At 43.9% G+C, this 21,357-nt stretch overlaps 1 protein-coding gene across 5 annotated transcripts in view; it reads right to left on the bottom strand.

The window, feature by feature from the left end:
* nlgn3a (neuroligin 3a) overlaps positions 1–21,357 on the bottom strand; it is a 136,037-nt gene that overhangs the window by 26,625 nt on the left and 88,055 nt on the right. For all 5 annotated transcript variants that reach the window (XM_015351374.2, XM_015351376.2, XM_006632779.3 and 2 more), the window contains one exon: positions 9,517–9,702. In XM_015351374.2, the coding sequence (XP_015206860.2) occupies positions 9,517–9,702 (186 nt within the window). The remainder of the gene's footprint in view (positions 1–9,516; positions 9,703–21,357) is intronic.

Raw genomic sequence — 21,357 nt, 5'->3', positions numbered from 1 at the left:
GACACTGCACAATAAAGGAAAGTGGAGGGAAAAGACTCCGTTCCTGAGCCAAAGCAATCAGAGAAAACAACGCAGACAAGTCTTCCTGCATCTTACTGGGGAGCTCACAAGACCTTATTTCAGGGAGTGCTGCACTGATGCACCATGACTTGTGCAATTTATTAAGGTCAAACCCAGACAGTAATATCTCATTTTAGGTATTGATGTACATTTCATTTTTTATCTTGCCTTTTTACTCTTAAATTGCATTCATACCACAGGTCTGTCAGACCAGGCAATTTAGATCAAATGGACAGACAATTTCTGCAGAGTTTAATAAGAGAAAGTAAAAAACGCATTGACATATTCCTTTGTCACTCTTCCCCCTCTCCTCTCTCTGCAGGACCATGTGTGTGAATGGTATTTGCCAGTGAAACGATAGATGGCTGTTAGTTATACTGGGGCCTTCTTCTTCTTTCAAAAGTTCACGAGATCTACAAGTAGAGGCAGGGAATAGGAAACCAAGACATGCTCAATTGGTGGAAATTTTGCTGGTTCAGACCACTCCAAAGTAGCGCCAATTACCCCAGGGAATCACCACCTGATTGGTTAGCCAGGCAGCCAATCAATGAGCAAGAAAGGGGCAGGGCGGTACAATATGAGCTCAGACTCTGCACTGGTACCATGTTAAGAATGTCAAGGGAACAAGACATTACTTTGGCTTTAAGTTGTTCTTCATTCAGAAATGTACATTTTCAAAAGCAGGACAGGGTGAAAAGCAACAAGAACCAACGTAAGAGCAGTTCAGGATGTGGCAGGGAGGAAGAGAGCTGCTATGCATTTATGAAGGTCCCTTGGGTCATGGAGTGAGGAAGGACGCAGTGTGTGCAGTGTCCTGGAGATGAAATACTGACATTTTTTATGGTGAATGAATATCCTTTTGAAACCCTCACGCTGCATTAGCATGTATACAACAGAGACTCGGTAAGCTCCAAATAGACAGAAACAGATAGCAAGATAGATGTCCCATCATTTCAAAACTGTCTGGAGGACAGCTCCAGGATGTTCTCAGCTAGCAGACTAGTCTTTCAAAAGCTGAACATTCAGTCGAAATGTTGCAAATGTTGCTTCCTCTTTGTTTGCACCTTCCTTTCAGGCCAGCTAAAGCCTCCGAAAGAGAGTGGGGAGGGTGAAAAATATTGAACCAACGGCATAAAATCCCAAGTGGTCCTCTGTATCAGAGCTGGCTATCCAGCAGGCAGTAACATGACCCTCTGTACAACCGAAGCACAACAGCCTGATGAATTGCAATCATTAGGCTTAATATTCACTCAGCTGGTCATGTCCTCTTAGAACAGATTTCTGTTTAATTCCACAACAACTGCTAGCAATATAGAAATGCCTCAGACGGGATATTATCATAATAGCACCTGTAAGATTCCTCATCAATTTGTAGCTTTCCCCGTAAACAGTTCTTCGCGGGCGTGTTGTTAATACACTGGGCATCAATGGGCAAGAGCGCTTCCATTGAATTACTGAGCATCGTGCGTATTACATCTCCATAATAAAACTGTACCATTAAGTGTGCACATTTATAGTCTTCCATAAGCCAGAAGTCTTAATAAAAATGAAAGCTGACATGGGTATGAGGAATCCTCCCCAGTCCCAGCCTTTAATGTATTAGACTTCCCATTAAAAGGGGAGCACTTCTTCGGAAGCAGGGCTTTTAGGCTGATTAGTTATAGGAATAGAAAAAAAGGAACGACCTTCACCAGCATCCCTCCCCCCAACCGGTCGGAATTTTTAACTGCTTAACATTCAGATCGCGGAGCGCAGAGCCATCTCTCATTTTACATCATAATTATTATTAGGGGAGAGGAAGAGAAAGCGAAATCTGCATGTACAATTAGAGCCCGCCTGATGCCAGGTAGATAATACATGAGGCTGCCTAATGTCCTTGCGTTGGAACTTTATTTTGCAACTGACGACTGAAGCAGTTCTCGCAGAGGCTCTGTGGGGACACAACTGTTGAGCCTTGTCTGCAGCCTTTTCCAGCAGCAAGGCAATACCTTAATGAATGTTTGGCATTCAAATCTCAGCTGCGCCTCGAGATGAATTGCCGACGAGGAAAATATTCTTTTACGAGCATCTTGCATTTTTAATGCGTCCTGCACGCACATCGGGTTGAACATATTGGCAGGGGGGACTCCGTCCGGCCTCCATCTCCCAGGTGAGCAGAAGTGGGAAGGCACACGGGCTTTTCTGTGATGCAGGAAGCGCAGATGAATGTCACGAGTCACAAGACAGTCTTCCCCCCCTAGGCAATAGGAGCTGTTCCCAGTACACATACATGGTGTCTCTGGCACCTCGCTGCGGATCTTTATATAGCTCATTCCAACCAGGCAAATGTGCCCTGGATGCAAACATATGGCGTCTGGAATTTTACTGCAGGCAAACATTCCATTCTATACACTGGAGAAAAGGCTGGTAATGTGACGCTCAGAGATGACTTGAACCAGGTCAGTGGGGGTGTCAGCCAAGTCTAGCAGTTCTGCCCTCTATGATTTCTGTGCACCGAGATTGTTCCTTTTCTTTCAATCACTTTTCTTTTTGAGCTCCGGCTGGCTGCAGAGTCATAATTGTAGGAGCACGGCACTGAAGGCGCTGTTAAAATAAAACGAAACGGGGACACACAACAGCCTTCATTTTCTGGGCTGCATTTGGAAGTGAATACCACCTAAAATTGGTTTTACACATTGTGCCACATTCCTTTTAATGATTTCCAAATAATTCTGAATGTTTTTCTTCATTAAAGGTGGTAAACTGAACAACAAAAAGACAAATAGCTTGGAGTTCTAATGTTAGAGTGAGACCTTATTTCACTGATATTCCTGCAGCACAGTTCAGTAACAGTTTAACGGCATCTGTCTTTCCGGTGTTCTCAGAGCTCGGTGGCACTCACTTCTGTATCTCTCGGTTTGATGAATGCTTGAATTGTGTCAAGTGTTCCTGTGAGCTCCCTCTCCAAGTTCATGATGTACAGTAAGCTGAACATGTCAGATGAGATGATACTGGAAAGCAACTGCAATGTAGAAGCCAGGGCTCGCTCAGTCTCCATTTCCAGTAAAAAAGGCAGAACATTATAGTGACAAAACAAACTGGAAAACTGGAAAAAAAGCCGAGAGATGTGCATGAATATCTACTGAGTTCAAAACAGCATTTGCATGTGGAAATGTCAATATTAACTGTAGGTTGGCCAGGATCAGATCCTGCAGATAAAAGAGCAGAAGGAAGCAGGGAATGGGGTCAGTCAGGAGACTCAGATATCGTGAAAGGAGACTGAAAGAAGTTACTATCCTCCCTTAGAAGACAGGCCTGGGAAAAGCCTGATGATAGGCCAAGAGCGGGAATTCTGAACACGGAGAAGGGTGTGAACCATGTTATCACAAGAGAAGCCAAGTAGAAGATGAGTGGAGCTACTGTAAGTGACCACAGGGCACCGTTAAGACAAAGAAAAGGAATGTCACCATACATTCCAGGAAATCATGGGAATACTTTAATACTAAAATCTATCTAGCCCTGCCTGATACCAGTAACCAAGTAGGCTAGTAAATGCTAGATGACAAATTACATGTGGACAGAACACATATCCCTGCTCTGTTCTTATATGGCCATTTCCAGTTAATGAGATAGTACGTATTGACTGATGGAGATGATCATTGTAGTTGAACTGTGCTTTTTTAATAAAGCGAAGGTGCTCTAAGAAAATACTTAAAAAACAACATGGCCCGGAGTCATACAATTTTGTTGCCTATTGAAGATTCCTCATATATGGCAGTTGTTTTAAGAAAACAATATCCTATCCATTCTGCAACAGAAACATCTTTTTGCTAGTCCTTTCTCCCGTCAACCAGTTTAATGGAAAGGACGGCTCCTCTTCTTATTGTGTCTGACACTACCAGAAAGGAGAAAACCACAAAACTGTGTTTGGAAGAAGCTTTTTAAACACAACAATAAAGAACTACTGCCCCTTACTCCACCCTGCAGTACACGTGAGCTGTAACACTCACAGGGAAATCACACACGGGGGGAACGGAAGTGAAGAACAGCAGGACTGTTTTTCTCCTTCCCACCCCTCCTTGGGTCAGCTGGGCAGAAACATTTTGGTGTAGCTACGCCCCCTAATTGGTCCCACGCTCTGCCCTCTTCTGTGGGTCACTGTGGGTCACCGGCACCACAGACCAACATCATGGCAATGCCATCTGTCAGCATGTTCACTGGGCTGTAAGACTACCAGATGTTATCTCCTTAATCGAAGGTATATTTAGACACAGATTCTAAATTTGAAAGTGCTATCATCTGTGTGCTTTATGTGGTTTGTGATAATATCGTTCTTGGTCGTGGTGAACGCTCTGCCCATGGTTTTCCAGGCTGAAATGGAGTCCTCCATCCTTCAGTGTTAATCACGGTGAACTGTGAAAAGCGCGTACCAAGATCCGTACCCTTTTTTCTAAAAATTAGAAATGATCATCGCAATTATTTGTTTTACCCACCACATTTTGGAATTCCCAAATGTGTATTTTCAATGTTTCAGCTCACGGATACGAACCCCGTCACCTGCACACGGGAGAGAGTGGGGAAGTGTAGACCTCTGATTCGCCCACCTTCGAGCCACATGTCCCAGGCAAGCAAAGGTCCCTCCTGGAGATTCAGTGCCTCAATCGCTACCCGTACCTTGAGCCAGCAATCTCCCAGGATGTCATAGGGGGCCTAGGAGGCAGTCTTGACCTTGGCCTTTGCAAGGGAAATACTGGTCACAGTGGGCTAGTGACATGCTCCAGGCTGGAACTCGCTATGCCTGGGCAAGAGTCTTTACTACTTGAGCTACTCAGGAGGCTGTAGGATCTGTTCTCACACATGGAATCCATGCTGCTGTTCTCACTGCAACCTCACAAAGTATTAAATTATTATTATTATTCATTATATATCCACCTGATCTGGAATTCCTACTGTACTTATCTCTTTAATGTTTTAGCCCATAGTATGGACTCCTATACCCACATTGAAGAATAATCCACCCATCCTGTGAACCATTCATCTTCACACAGATACAAGTTCTGCAACGATGTAGTTGAAGAGAAAGAAAATGCATGTGCTGCAGGTGCCCAGGACGTCGCAGGGGTCACTGTCCAACCTTACACTTTGCAAAGCTAAGCCAGCTGTGCACTGCTGCTTGCAGAATCCCAAGGAGTGACTTGTCTCTGACTCACAGTGTCCGAATTACAGACCTCAACCTCTGCTCCAGGCAAGTGCCTATGCCAGACGAGTCAACGAATGAGTTGTTTAGCCATTTAAACCTTGGGGACCCTGCAAAAACGTTTTCATGTTCAATCTTTAATTTTCCACACGGCTATTCAACCCTCCTCTGAAATACCTCAATTGATAAACACAGACCTCTAACTAACTGAATGTGAATACACGAATGTCTATATTTAACACAAAGCTCTCTATTTGCCTCGCAGATAAAACTGAATTAGACTAAATTGCTCTGAGTACTCAGCTAACTTTTGACCTTCTAACATTACAACTTGGATGCCCCTGCTAAGCTTGTATCCAGGAAGCGACTGAAAGATATTTGTTAATTCAATAAAAATACAGCAGAAGTAAATTGCCTTTCAGGAATCAGCGGTGCGTGGCCTATAAATTCTTCCTACATATTTCCTCTAGTGTCCCTTATCACATCATTGGCAGCCAACTTTCATCAAAGAACAGATGCTGTGGACGATAACTGAAATTGTTACTTCTTTTTAAGTGTGCATATTGTTACAATGTATGAAATCATATTCGTTTTGCTAACCCGTGTCAGAACAAACGCTCTCCCTGCATTGTAAGCTTGCCAAGTGTTACTGTCATGAGCTGCAAGGATCCTCAGTGTTCACTGGTCTCTATTCCTGGTTTCAACTAAGGGGTATCTGCTCTGTTCTGTTCTAGGAGGAAAAAATATTCAGCATCAGTAATATCCAATTTCCTCCATAGCACAGAACTGGATTCTTGAGGCGGCAGTATAATAACACGCTAGATGAAGCATGGCATCATAGAATATGAATAAAAAATACATTTATTGTAAAATTTCAATCCAAGAGCAGTCATCATTCATCAAAAGAAACCAAGGCAATTAGTAACACTTTGATGCAGATTTGAGAACGCTACGTGCAAAGAAACCCTCTCAAATCAAAGTGGAACCACTGAAATGAGCTCTTTCTAGGTGCTCTGATCCTTTAATGCAAAGGTAAGCAGGGTATCCTTCTAGTCTTACAGCTGTGGATTTAAGAGATTCTTCTGAAATCATGCCAAGGAGTTGTGGTGTTAACCTAATTGTCAAGGTCGAATCCTATGTGTCACCATAACTTGGTCTGCTAAAGCAAATCCCATCCCCCCACCCTTCAGGTCTTGTAAACATAATGTTTGAACCTGTATTGTGTGCTACTGACCTCCTTTAAGAGACTGGCAGAGAATTGACATTAAGAAGTGTGATCATCTATCGCACAATATATGCTCTACTGCATTTTAACATAGGATTGGAATTTGCAGCAAAACCATGGCATCCTTGGGATCCTTAAGTGTGATGAAAAGCGTAATTATTGGGAATCACTAGTTATTTAGTTATCGCATACACACTGGATTGGCTAAAAATTGTAAAGCCTGGGCTTTTTGGCAATGACTACTGGAGTTACTCAGGACAAAATGGGACATGCTCTTCCGACATGCCTGCCACCCTTGAAGGGCGAGTCAGCACTCATGGTACAACTGATGCGTCTCTGTTAGGAAATAGTAGTGAGGACCCTATGCAGAAAACCTGAATGATATCCAAAAGGTGTAGTCAAGAGAGCAATCCAAGGTCCGAAAGCTGTAGGTAAACAAGCCGGGCAAAAGTACAAAACCAGAAGTGGAGCCGTGACCCATGAGGAAGCCAAGAGTGAAAACGAGAGCGATCAGTAAAGGGCCAAAACCATAAACCAGGAGACGTAGTCAGGGAACAAACCAGGGTCAGGAAGCCAATAACCATACTTGGTTGCAGCGAAAGAGATAGTAGCTCAAGCCAGGAAAACTGTAATACTGAGCACAGAGGAATGTGTGAAGCAGCATTAAATAGGGTGGGGAAAACTGGCTAATTGGGAACCATTTGGAACGCGAGGTGGAATGACGAGTCCTCCGGATGGAGTGGAGTAACAATCTCTTGCTGATGCCACTCCTAGAAAACCACAGATGTTCCATTAGATGGAGAGTGAAAAGAGCTGCAGTCAAGTCATCCGAACCTTATCCCTGCATCCACAACCTTATCCCTGCCCTGGGAGAATCCTTTACTCCTACCCTTACTTCACTGGCAAGAGAAAACCCTGAGACCGACTTCAATGTCCACACCATCACAGACACAGACAGAGTTGTGAAGTGTGTGAGCTAGGCCACAACTCCAAACCATCCATCCATGTTCTAACTGCTTTATCAAATAGAGGGTCACAGTGGGAGCTGGAGCCTAACCTGGCAAGCAACAGATGCAAGGCAGGATACTCCCTAGACGGAACTCCATTCCATTGCAGGGCACACAAAGACACAAACACACACACACACTCACATGACTCCAGCCCTTCAGCTTTGAATCCGCTTGTCCTCTTTGTATTCAGGTAAGGATGGATTTAACAGCGTCGCCAATGAAAAGCAGAGACACCCAAACATTCCACTGTAACTGTCAGACACCTTTAATGAGACTCCTGGCAACGGCTTTGATTCTAGAACTCCCGATTCATTATACATTCCACGGAGAAGCACACTGTAATCCCAGCCTACAATAAACCCGCATAACCCCTTAGAAAGAAACATCTGAGGAATCAAAGATGCTTTCGCAGGAGTCACATACTGTGCATTGCCATAGACAATGATAAGGAGAAGTAATTGGAAACCTAATTGTCAGTCTTGCATGCTGATAAAAGTGCGCTACATAATACAAATTACCAGTCACTTAAGTTTCATATTTTCTTTTTAAGAATGAGATAAACATGACTATCACCATTTAGACAGCTCAGGAAGATCGGCACCTGTTACTGCATATAAACAAAAATGTCATTTGGTTGAACGGACACTGGAGTCAATTAGTTAAAGCTGTCTGTGTGAGAAAGAGAAGATGGAGGAAGAAAAATACTTTTTTATAAACATGTAGCACACACCTAGTGTAGCTTTTCTTCCGCGGTCTGTGCCCAACGTGAATTGCCTCTTAACTGGAGTCTGTCCATTACCTTGGCACCAGTTGAAAGGCAGATACGACAGTCCATGTGGTCAACCATTGAGCCTCACACCTGCGGTAAGCTGCCAAGTGTTGACAGAAGGCATGCCTTAATCCAGCACGAAGACTTCCGACATGAAGAGAATCTCATTTGTGTGATCTACACTTCTTTCTTGCGTGATGCTTTTGCGGTAATAAAAAGCCATCCTCCGCTACCAGACAAATTCTCCACATCTCTTTCCACTTTATACATGCTTTGTGTGTCTGATCCAATTTAAAAGAAGATACAGTATAGTTAGAGCAAGTCCCTCTGGTGGCATTGTAGCGGAGCTTCATGTATTTAAGAATATCAGCCTTAAACCAGGCACTGTATTACACTGAATGCTTGGCAACACTTGTTATCAGAAATGGGTTCTAGTTATGAATGGATATCTTGCAAACTTATAACCCAAAAGATAAATGATCATTTCAAGAGTATGGAACAAAGATATTTTCAACAACTAACATTGTTAATTGACTATAGTGGCCACAGTTAAAGCAGGTCCCTCTGGTAGCATCGTAGCAGAGCATCATGTATTGAAGAATACAGTATCTCCTTGAACCAGGCATTGTATTCAACTGAATGCTTGGCAACACTTGTTATTAGAAATGGGTTCCAGTAATGAAAGGATTTATAAACTAAAATATAAATGATCATTTCAAAAGTAAGGAACAAAGATTGGAAAAAGATATTTACAACAACTAACAGTGTTAATTGACTATAGTGATCACATTGTAGGCTGGGTCTTCTACACTGAGGTCAGTTTTTCCAATGACTGCTAATTGTTAACGGTGACTTAACAACTGATCAATACACAACGGGAAGATGTGCTGAAATGTCAGGTGGAATCATGTTGGGGTTATAGACATGATACTTTATCTCATGTTTTCCAAATGGTTTCCGAGCTGAAATGTATTGACAAATGCTGACCTTTAGATATGGTAATGGAGATAAGGAAAATGTAAAAAAAAGTGCCATGACCTTTTTATACATTTACAAACCTTCCTTTGATCAAGTCTATATTGGTTCAGAGTAAAAATGTTTAAAATAAGCTTTCCTGGGGAGAAATGTCTTAGGTTCAACACTTCTTATCCCTTTATGTTTGCAAACTCGTACAGGTGACGAAAAAGCAGAGGAAACGATTTCATGATCTCTACATGAGCCGTAGATCCGTCTTGCTTTCTGCCATGGGCGGGAAGTATTTTTCGAGGAAGCTTACCTTCCGAATGATGGGATAGCGTGAGAAGGCTGACGCACGAGGCCCCGATCCCAGATCCGAACACCGTGATCCGGTTGGAATCTCCTCCGAAGTAGCCGATGTTCTCGCTGATCCAGCGCAGTGCCTGGATCTGGTCCAGCAGTCCGTAATTCCCCTTCGCTGCCTGATCGCCGGTGCTGAGGAAACCTGAAGGATAGGAAACTGGACGTCAGGCACTACCAAAGCCTAGCAGAAATGTTGTTTAACCTCTAGCATGGAATAATGCAAAACAAAATCTCTGTGTCGAAGGGAGTCCTTCTAACTGGTAAGTATTAAGCTGATGGAGTGTGATGTTGTGTCAGGAACAAGGAACACAAGAACAAAATAAGGTTTACAAACGAGAGGAGCCCATTCAGCCCTCCTGGGTGGTTTGGTAGTTAGTACTTCATTGATCCAAGGATCATTTTTTTTAGAGAAGCCAATGTATTGGCAATGTATTTAACAATATGGCAGGGTATCCCGTTCCATACTCTCAAAAAGCTAACTGGAAAAAAAAGAAGGAAAACGCAGGTTAATTGCTCTTTTAACTGTGGAAGGAAAGACAAAAAAACATTATTTCTCTTTTCAGTGTTAAAACAACTCACTGTGTTTTTGTGTTATTATGCTGTTCCACATGCTACAGCAAAACGAGAATTTCTCCTTAAAAACACCTCCTCTTGCTCTCATTCGTGTTTTCTGTGTTAGCTGGTATGTGGGAGGCTTGACTATCTATCTGCTGAGGGCTTTACTTCTGTGGCCACGGCCTTCAATCAGCTCTCCTCCCTTGTCTCAGCGGGATTCTCCAAACAACAATGTGCTGCAGGGATCGGATAACATGCAGGAGACGAGGAATAACCTCAAATGTCTCCCAGGAGATTCTTAACTCATCCAGCCCTAGACCCCAGAACCAGCTGTATACCTGTGGGACTCGAGAATCGATGGCAGTGTTTGTCAGAACTTGTTAGGTGGCGAGGACAATGTCGGGGGTCATGATGAATGAAGAGCCAGCCTGAGATCCAAGTGGGGTGGAAGGAAATCGGTCAGGGAAACGGACTTAACTTCCCTGCGCTTATCAAGAGCAATCATTTAAAAGTAAAAGATCTGAGCTAAGAAGTCAGTGGCCTTGACTGACCTGTCCTTAAGTTATTAAAGAATTAAGTTTAAGGAATGTATTGAACTGGTATCAATGTTGGTCCCTTGCGCAGTCCAATAAGAAATCTGCACCACATCCCTGAAAACACATAATGACTTCGGAGCACTGGGGGAAAGTAATTCAAATGAGAAAGAAGCCGAACAATCACAGGATATGGAACTTGTGCTGCTTCAGAGATGGAACAGGCTTGTGAAGACTGTGCTCTATACTGGACTGGTGAGTTGAGGCTTGCCTGGCTCTTTGTCACTGTGAGTGATCTAACTGTGACAGTTTTTAAACCATTGATGCGTTGCTATTTCACAAATACAATTAACCGAGACAGTGTTTTACTTGATGCAAAAGGGCTAACAGACATATCTTAATTATATTATTACAACATCTTAATCAGAAATGTTCTCTAGGCTGATAGTATTAAATTAGCTTCCTCGCTATATACTAAACAGAAGCGCTGTTTTAACTTGAGAGCCGAGCTTGAAAACAAAATCCAGATATGAAAAAGAAAAATAACTGGTGGTAATGCGCATGCCATAATAATAATGCCGTATGCAATTACATTTACAAATCCCCTCCCTCTCACCTCCTGGTTTGTGTTCTTGCCAAAGCCAGCCCTGACTGATGAAGTGGATTGGTTTTTGTTTTTTCATTTCCTCTGTGCTTGGAGGGATGGGATGTGTCATGTTTTCACAACGGCTCGGCAAATTCTCGGAAAAGACGTATTTACCCTTTGAGTTTGGTTCCTTGTTTTTTTTCCCTTTGCTCACCTGACATTTACCTTTCGGACTAAGGATGAATCCTTGCTCATTCCCAATTCCATTTTTTGTATCACGTTACAGGTGGGTTAAAGAAGCTACACTATCTGCATTTTTGGGCGTGTGAGAAGACTTCTGACAATTACCTTGCCTGCAAGGCAAGTCTGATGCACAGGTGCCTGTGTGTGACCACTCTTGGGAGGGTGCCCGTTAGGCCCTTAACAGCTGGAGGGGGATAGAGAGCAGGAGGAAGAGGGCGAGAGCGTGGGGAGAGAGCTCGAGGAGCACTGTCCACGCTCACTGTTCCTGCCTTTGTGTCTGAGCTCCTGGCCTCTGAATCCGTTTTGAAAGTTCAAGGCGCACGGTGTTGAGAAAGACAAAATCCCCTGAGAAAAGTCAGCAATCTAAGAAAAAAAGGGATGACAAGATGGATTACAAATAACTATAAAACCCAGTATTAGCAGCTCAGGTTAGGGGTTAGTATCTGGCAGATGCCCCCAAAAACACTTTAATTAATTCTTAAGTGCTTAATTGGTCCCGGCGCTGGAGGTTCAGTAATTAAGGTGGGACGAGGATTTAGAAAGGATTGGGAAAGTCAAGGTACCCCACCTCCATGCTCGGTCACTGCACCCTCTCCAAATTACCAGAGGATTAATTTTTTTACAATTCTAAATCACTGCTCTGTCTTGTACCGCTCTCCAGAGTCAACATGTCTGGCGATGACCAATTATCATGAGATTGTAATCAGACTGTATGGGGCACAGGTTTGATTTGATGAAGAGTCCTGCAGGACATCCGTTGCAAAGGACATATTTTTTCATTTCAGAAATAGATCAATTTGTCATTTCGAAAGCCAGCCCTACAAAAACACAACAGACAAACCCCAGGATCTGGATTTAGATTGACTTTTGGTTTTGAAACAACCTAAATGTCCCCACAAAGCTTTTAGCAAAATAATGAACCTTTAAAATGGGATCAGTGAGAAGTGTGTAATTTCTTACCATTACTGAAAGGAAATGGAGGGGGTAAGGAAATGCTGTCTTGATGTCAACACATTTTAAGATGAGCACCCCTCAATAGTTTTTGGATTTGATAGTTAAACTAATGTACATTTGTAGGGAGAGCACCTGCAATCTCACCTGCTGTATTCACTTTGTGCATGGAAACAAGGCACCACACACGTACTATGTAGCACTCTCATAGTCACACCTAACTACAGCGTTAGAATCAAAAACTGTTCTCTCGCTAGAAGGGCTCTCATGAAGACCGCAAGTTTAGAGTTCAAATTTTGCTTAATCCTTGCAGGTCCTGAAAAAAAAAACATGGCTAAGGACTCAGAGGTGCTGGTAGGTACAGAGATAGATTGAACTATCTTACATGTTTCTGCAGAAAGAGCAAATTCTGTCTTTGTGAAGGCATGCTATTCCCTTTGTGTTAAGCAATGCAAGTTTGCTATTTATAGTGCGAAGCTGAAAGTGTCAAAATGATTAATGGCAATATAAAACACTCTGCTCCAAGTGAAGACTGAAACACCTTGATACTAAAATCAATCGCTTAGACGGAGACACAGAACAACGCCCACAACAGACAGAGCACTGCCCGCCTGCCCAGCACCACGCAGCAGTGATCAAACCCACTTCCTGGATTGTACTTTAACCAAACTCCTTCCCGAAAACGGCAGTAACAAGATTAATGACGGAGGAACTGGTATGCTGAAGGAAACAGAAGAAAAACATATCAACAGATTGTCCTCTTCAGTGTTTCCAAAGAATAGCAGAGTGTTGAGAGAAACCCAGAAGCTGAATCTGTGCAGAAGCAGTGACTGTCACTGCTCAGGGCTGGTGTGAGCAGCTGGTTCTGTCTGTCTGAGTCTCCCATGTCCCTCTGCCAACAGACCTGTCTGAGAGACATTGTATGAGACCAACATACTAAGGCCATCTACTGGTCAAAGCCCCTGCCCTGGGTTTAGATGTGTTTGCTTAGAAAGGAGACGAAAGTGCAAAGGGCAGTTAAAATAAAAATACAATTGAAGTTAGTGCTGTTGGCTGAGAGCTCCAGAAACCCAGTCTATCTGGAGTGGAGTCTGAATGGAGTTTATGTATGTCTTCAATTGCTCTCAGTGTCCCCTTCTGCCATATGAGCAGGATAAGTTGCTTACAGATAATGCATGTTTGGAGAGATGAGGAACAAACCTGCAAATGAAGGATTTGGAAAAGCAGAAGTTTCTCTGGTCACTCAATTCGATGATGGACTTTGCAAACGTTTTTGCCGCATTGGATTAAAAATTCCGAAAGCTTGTAAATGACAGGTAGAGGTTTTGTACCATGATATTACTGCATTTATACCATTTTCCCTTTTATACATGGATTACTCTTCCAACTCTTCAGACAGGAGTGTCTTTGTTGAAGTGCAGCTATGACTCTGAAGAAGGAAGAGGCTTTTAATTGGTTATTGGGTGCTCCTGGATGCTTAATAAATGCAAGCAACCTAAGAACAGCATCAAAAACGTTTCTCATATCTTCGTTAGGGGCACTGGCAGCCTTTCCAAAAACTGCACAGTTCTGTCCCCGACTAATATCAGCAATGAGGTAGAAGGGTGTTTATCCAACACACAAGCAACAGCGCCGGTGCAACATAATTATAACAAATCAATTATTTCCCTGAGGCCTACGTCCAAAGAAGATTTACATGCTGTTTATTCATTAGGATCACCTCAGAGCACAAAAAAGATCAGGCAGAGAAATATGTCAGTAGGACGCAGCATAGGAATTCCAATACTATCACTGTGGCTGCTTCCACCACCGGTAATAGAATAGGATAATAGGAATAGTAATAGGATTGAGGGGATCATGAGGGTGGGCCACTGCCAGGGAATTTGTCAATCTGGGCCTTTACTGTGAAATCCCAGAGTAAGGAGCTCAGGTGTTTGAAATGCTGGGCCGCGGCTGTTTATGCAGGAAATGAGTCACGAGTCACGAGTCACGAGTCACGAGTTCTAGAAGATGGTGATTATGGTGACCATTACCATGGTGAGGTTGGTGATTGTTACCACTAGTGAGAATGGAGATCACTAGAAAGGATGCGAAACCTCACTAAAAGGGCCCTGGAAGAGCTGAAGTTAAATAGTGTGCACAGGTGAAATATGTTCCTAGCAGCCACAGCCCAGCAGAAAGTTTCCGACAGTCTTTGTCACATTTAAATTTTCAACAACCCTGACTGCTCCACGAAGTTGGCCATTTTTGGCCATGTCAGTGGTACTAACAAATTTACTCAGTGCGACACACATATCCCAGCCATAGCAGTGGACCAGAAATAAAAAAACTAAAGAATGAATAGTAATAGTCACTGTAGTTTCTAACAGGGATTTGCTGTTACTATTAGTCATTGTAATAATGATGTTGAAAGAGGAGTAACAGGAATAATATTTCTATAATTTTCTTACATCCGAAGAAGGCTCTACAGCCGAAACGTGTTTTCTTTCTTCTCTTTTCAGCATGGAATAAACCTATTACCTGTCCCATAATATTTCTTTTAGACTTTTCCGTGATAGGCACTGTGTAATCACTGGTTTAACTCTTGCAGACACCTCTGGTCTCACGCCCAGGGTTCAAAAGAAGCCAGCAGTCTGTGACCTTTTCTGGAACAACGTCATCAGGGATGGTCTTTACCCATGGGGGGGCGCAGTCGCCCCCCCTGCTCCGACACGACGAGTGGCAAGAACAGCCCCCGGAGGTACTCTGGCAGTGCGCACCCTGGGCCCCGGCCTGCCCCATACAGCTCCGCTCACAGGCACACTCCTGGTGGGGAGGGCGCAGGCAGCCTGCATTACCCAGACCCCTGAGGGACATCTTCCGAGGATGGAGACGGTGCTTTTATTACCCTATTCTTCCCCACCTGAAAATCTACAGGCAGGAATTTTGCTCTGTCACTGTAATATAAAGGCCCATGAAAATACCATTAAATGCTCCATGGAGACTAATTCAGAGCAAAGTTTGCTTGCTCGCAGTCTTATAATATCTCGAAAAACCGTGCATCACCATCCCTTATGCTGAATTATCCGAAAATGTCAGGAAAAAAAAGATAGCGGTGCAAATGAACAATATTAATCATTTGCTTTAAGCCTCTGAATTCTCACATACTGCATACTATTTCTGATCCCTGAAAAGACTTATCCTCAGAAGGTTCTTTACTCTCCGCAGCGAGACAGAAACAAGACAGCCACCCAGCAGCTTAGCACCAATTTCCTCCTCCATGATGCCTCGCATTGATATTGTAATATTGATCATGATTAAATGCCTGTTTCCTTAACAAGGGGTCGTAACTCATAACCTAATAGAATGGGGGGCTGATAGCGATCAGGCTGCAGTCTTGGTTGTTTCCAGCGGCATCATCTTTCTCGGCTCCCTCCGGCTGATAGCGAGCACTGAGGCGGCGATGTCCGCCACCCGCGGCGAGGTGGAGGGGTGGACGGAAGGGACACAGGGCGGCAGGGGAGGACAGGAAAGGCGGTGACGCAGTAGAAAAACCATCCTGGCCACTGGCCAGCGTGTCACTCAGGCCTCCTCGCGGGGTGTCAGCTAACAAGGCGGCCTGTGTGTCCCTGTTCTCCACCAGGGGCCCGCGCTCTCTAGGGGGGGCGGGGGAGCGGCGCACAATCGCGGCCTTGACACGCTCACAAAGCGCAGCAACAAAGGGCTCAGCCTTCCTCTGCCCGCCGAAAGGGCTGAATGAGGAGCCGGGTGGGGAGCTGAGATGCGGGGGGAAGGGAGACGGTGCCTCCTTCACTGGCACATAAAGGCCCAGTGTGTTAAATCCCCAATGGGCTGCAAACACCCCTGCAGTCATTCCCCGGAGAGAGCCATTCCCACAGGCTTTAATCAGTTTTAGGTCAGGATTTCTGCATTCCAAAACCAGGACTCGTAGGGGGGCTGAAAGAGGCCGGATCGCTATTTGTACTGCAGTGCGTTTTCTGTTCACTGCTCGCTAGTCAATAACACAGCACAGAACACTGTAGCGCAGAACAAGGGACTATTTCACAGCCATCCACACACTGAAACCCATTCATGTCTCCCCGAAGAGAAAAATGACACAACCGCCCGAGATATTGTTAGCCCCGGTCACGCAGTCCAGTCGAACCGGAGGGATGCGTTCAAGCTTTTTTTGCTCCATTCCCGTAAATAACCTCTCATCCGTGCTTTTTGGGCGTGTGAGGACAGATTGGTTTTCCGCAGATGGCTTCAAAATTCTACCGCCGCAAAATGTTGGGGTTTTTTTCTCCCATGGCCGTTATTAAAAAACATTGAGTTAATTACTCGTTCCACAGAGTTGCCGAAACTAACATTTTTGCGCAGTCTGTTTCTTTGACAAGCAATTTTAAGTAGATTGGCACTGCACACCTGGTAGAATATAAATTAGACCTCAGCCGTCTCTGACTCATATCAGGATTGAAGACCAGGATTGTAAAATTAAACACATGGCAGGTCCCTTCTACACTCCAGAATTTAAAAAAAAAAAACTTTCATCCTTTAAACTGTGTTTTTTTATCCTTTGCCACTGAGCCAAATTCACTGACACCTGATAGAGTGATAGATATCACCTTATGATAAAAAATAAACAAGATGCATAATTGTCAAACATGGTATATTCCTGATTATTTCCAAAGCAATTAATACTTAAAATGAATAATGATAACTTGAATGAGCAATTAATTAGATACTTTTGTGCAGAAAAGCTTTGTTGTGTTTGTCCGCCAATGCAGTCTGTGGCAGAGACAGATTTGCAGAAGTACAGGAAATCAAGCATGCCTTTTAATTTATTTCAGCTATTTGTATCACAGAGAAGCAGCTGCACATGAATTTATTTGCATTTTGCTGTACCCATAATGATATTGTTTGTTGTTTATTGTCCAACATGACATTTGTAGGATGAGAGAGGAAAGCTAGACCCACTCTTGTTCTGAGCCTGAATGCAACAGAGAAATTTCAACCGGATTACACTCATCAACCGCTGAATAAAGAAAACAGCAGACCCTTGGTTCACTTCATTATTTGCAAACAAAGCAGATCTCCTTTTGAAGTGCAATGTTTATTTATTGGGTTGGTTTCGAAGGCAGAAAAATGTGAGGGTTTGTTTTAGCATCTGAAATGGTGGAAGGCTGAAGAAAAAAAAAAACTATTTCAATTTGAGAACTTCAAAACAAGCCCTGGAAAATAAAATGCATGTAATTTAGACTTTCAGCTGTGTCACTCTAACCCTTTTGAACTCAAGACAGAATGCAAAGAAATTAAAACTCATTTCAGTGCCAGACACATCTTTCTGCAAGATACAAACCAGGTGAGGAGGATTTTGCAGGAGGGAACACAGTCCGAGAATTTTAAGCAGAGGCTCTAGCAGTGTTCAAAGTGGCGGGAATAATTAAGAACAACATCGTGGTTCATGTAAACGCAGCTAAAACATTCTGCCACGCCCTGATTCTGCTGGAAATAGACTAGCTAAATCAGACCGTGCTCCTGTCTTTATTTCACATTTAAACTGTTAACAGGAAAACAACTCGTTGCAAGAGGCTGAAATGATTAAAATCTGATCATCAAATGGCTGCATTACGTGAAAAATCCCACCATAAATATTTGCCCGCTATCAGTGCAAGCTATGCTTTCTCGGTAGAGGTCCATAACAATAATCAAACAGGGTGCAGGAAAAAAACAAAAAATATAGACAGAAGTGGCAACAGCCTGCCATGCATCCTGCCTTTGTCAGCCTAATCTGATTGCATGGTGTGTCCACAGCCTGGTCAAGAGCACTGTTGGTTGTTGGGACCAGATGAAATTACAAATGAGCCGTTTGCATCTTATGCCCCTGACATGTGAATCCCACTCAATCAATCACTGGCTGCTTTCCACCGGCCTGCAGAGGACCCGACGAAGAGGACTTCTCGGGCAGCAAAGACGCCGAGATGCTTTTCGCTCTCAAGTGTAGGTTTATGTCACAGGTGCATTCGCGCCGGGCATTGTTTTGCATAAGGGATGCTCGCTGAAGTCCAGGCCTGATCCACGCAATCAGGGAAGGGAATAGTGATGCGCGGGTGAACGGAGATTGACATTTGCCAAACAATCTTACAATTCAACAGCAAATCTGGCTAAGGTCTCCCATAGACCTTTCGTTAAGGGAGCAGGGACATTTGTCAAGAGGCTCAGATTGTCTGCCAGGCCAGTGCACTGATGACCTATCGCATTTTATTGTTTTCCTGTCTTCATTATTATTAATTATTAGTAGTAGTAATACAGTATGTGCAGATGGCTGCAGAAAGTTATACACAGCTGCAGTTCTGGAACTGTGCCTGCACACCCGTGGCTGTGAGCACCCCCACCCCCCAATCTACTCTGTCAAATCTGAGCGTGCCTGTGAGGCAACATCATGCAAACTGACAGGCTTGAGTTGGGGGAAGGATTGCAAAGTGTCGCACATATTGCTGTTGGCCTATTTCTTTTTTCGGTGCAATGCTGTGTGCCCGTTGCCGTTTCAAGAAGACGCAGCAGAAGAAAAAGAAATCCCGCCCTGCTTGGTTTTGTGTTTTAATGCCCAGGGAGTGTCCTCGCTCTGCCAGGGAGCAGAGTTATTAATCACGACAATGGGAGCAGGTCCTCAGCACAGCTCCGAGATGGATGGAGTGTGTGCGTAGTGATGTCACCCTGACGAATTGCCTGGCGATGTTGGCTGAGACTGAACATCGCTTCTCATTTCAATTAGTTTTCCACCCTGCAGCATCCCTTTGCTGCAGGTCAGACACAGAGCCTCTACATCCCCAAAACTCCCTTCAACAAGGACTGGACTCTGCTGTGCTGGCTTGCAGCGAGATAACAGGATGATCAGAATGGGTTTTAATAGAAAGTCCATTCATGCGCACTCCCTGGGAAAAAATATAATTAAATCACGCCAGGTGATTGTCTTATCTTTTCCAGTAGCCTCATAAATAAACAAGCAATCAAGCCATTCAGCAGCTACAGGCTAGTTTTGCTCCTGATTGGGGCTCATCAATGCAGTGCATACATATCCTGTTTAGCTCTTGTGGCTATTTTGTCCTTCATTTCATCAGGGGGCTAGGAGCAGACAACCCAAGCCCATGTTGAAAGGCTGTGGCTTTGAGTTTGATAACAGAAAACAAAATAAAAGCCCCTTAAGCAGTCCCAGGTGGAGACGATGCGGTGGCTGAGTATTGAGACTGCTTCAGCCTATGCACACTGTCCTGTGGTATGATCAATTTTATGTGGAGTTTGGAGTTTGATGCCTGTGCATATACCACGCAAAGGTGGGGTAACCTAACCTATTTTTTTTTTCCTTCTATTTTAATCCAGATTTATGCTAACGCCCCAGCGGTTTTCGAGGGAACGTGGGGCTTGGAGGCACTCAAGAAGAAGATGTCACGCAGGAAAGTAAGACTCTGTCACCTCCTGTTTCCGTTTCTAAAATCCCAACTCTGGCAGCTCTGTCTGCTATCGAGCCGGGTTGCTCATGCTAATGACTCGCTGCCATCACCTTTGATTAAACATATCCAATTAGCCCTGACTTCACTGCGGATAAGAACACCCTGGGAACAGCAAAAAAGGCCGAGACAGTGACAGAGGGGCCGCTAGATGATGGTTTGATTGGCTTATTTGAAAAGCTTCCAGGAAAAACGGCGCATCGTGCTGAAAACTCTCATTTCAGGACTGCAAATGTTGAACAGTAACAATGACGGAATTATACAGGAGCTTGACAGAAAAGAGCTCTGCTATCAAGAGCTCGGCAGCTGCCATGTTGCTTTATTGCCCACAGAGTCGGGCTGCCCAGCTCTGGAATGGAAAAGAAAGAAGACTATATATCACATTCTCATGCTCATTTTTGGCATAGCTATTAGGTCAAACCATTTTCCATCAGTGGAATAGATTTCTTCGCCACGTGCAGCATTAAACAAGTGGTCACAAGCCTCTTCGGCCTTTTTTCTCAGGCTCAGCCTAATGATCTCCTGCTGCTCAGCAAACCTGGTACTTTGGAGAAGAGGGATTGAGGAAGAGAACAGCTTTGCTGTTTCCCCGAGTCCTCTCTCAAACCGCTACGGCCGCCGCTATTTTTATCAACAAATTAAAAATTTAAAAAATGTGAGAAAACTAATGAGACGCTAGACTGGAGTGCACAGGGTATAAATGAATCAACTCAGTCTGGCAGCTCCCTTATGCCTTCCTTCATGAGGGCTCATCACTGCAGGAGAAATTGGTGAGCTCTGAGGAGAAATGTTCTTCATTAGCAGGGATCTAATCCACTGAATCGAGACTCATCTAAATGTAACAGTGCTGTCGTACCTACAGTCTGCTAATCAAGATCTCTCGCTTCTCAAGCAGAGCATCTGCTGTGGGTTCAAGTAACCCAGACTTACATTTTAACTACTCCTTGATAAACAGTATGAGAATGAGCAATACTGTGTTCCCAACAAGCAATTGCCCGTGACAAAACAGCAGTTAAAAGCAGCAATTACTAGTATTAAAGTAATCTATAATTGTATTACGAATAACGTACCATTAAAAATCTGGTTTGTAGCCCCTAAAGTGTGGCAGTATCGCCTAATGTGCATCTTTCTCACACAATGAGTCAACATCTGTTACTAACTGTTGGACGTGTTACAAAACGTGACAGAACCTGACAAGGACGTTACATAAAGCACGTCAGTACCACAAAGGAAGTGGTGCAGGTGAGATCCAGCTCTGTGATCTCACCGTACAAATTATATTCACATTGAACTCGCATCCCCAACAAGAATCAATGTCAAGAAAATAAACAGTAGCAGTCAAAAAAGTGAGCCCCCCCCCCGCCACCCACTGTCGCCTTTTAATCTGTGCACACTAAAGAAATCCGTGGCACTCCCCAAGAAAGAGGTCAGATGTTTGTTTC

The sequence above is a fragment of the Lepisosteus oculatus genome, chromosome 8 (genome assembly GCF_040954835.1).
Source record: "Lepisosteus oculatus isolate fLepOcu1 chromosome 8, fLepOcu1.hap2, whole genome shotgun sequence".
Taxonomy (NCBI): domain Eukaryota; kingdom Metazoa; phylum Chordata; class Actinopteri; order Semionotiformes; family Lepisosteidae; genus Lepisosteus; species Lepisosteus oculatus.
The sequence above is the reverse complement of the archived record's forward strand: the minus strand, read 5'-3'. Positions and strand labels throughout refer to the sequence as shown.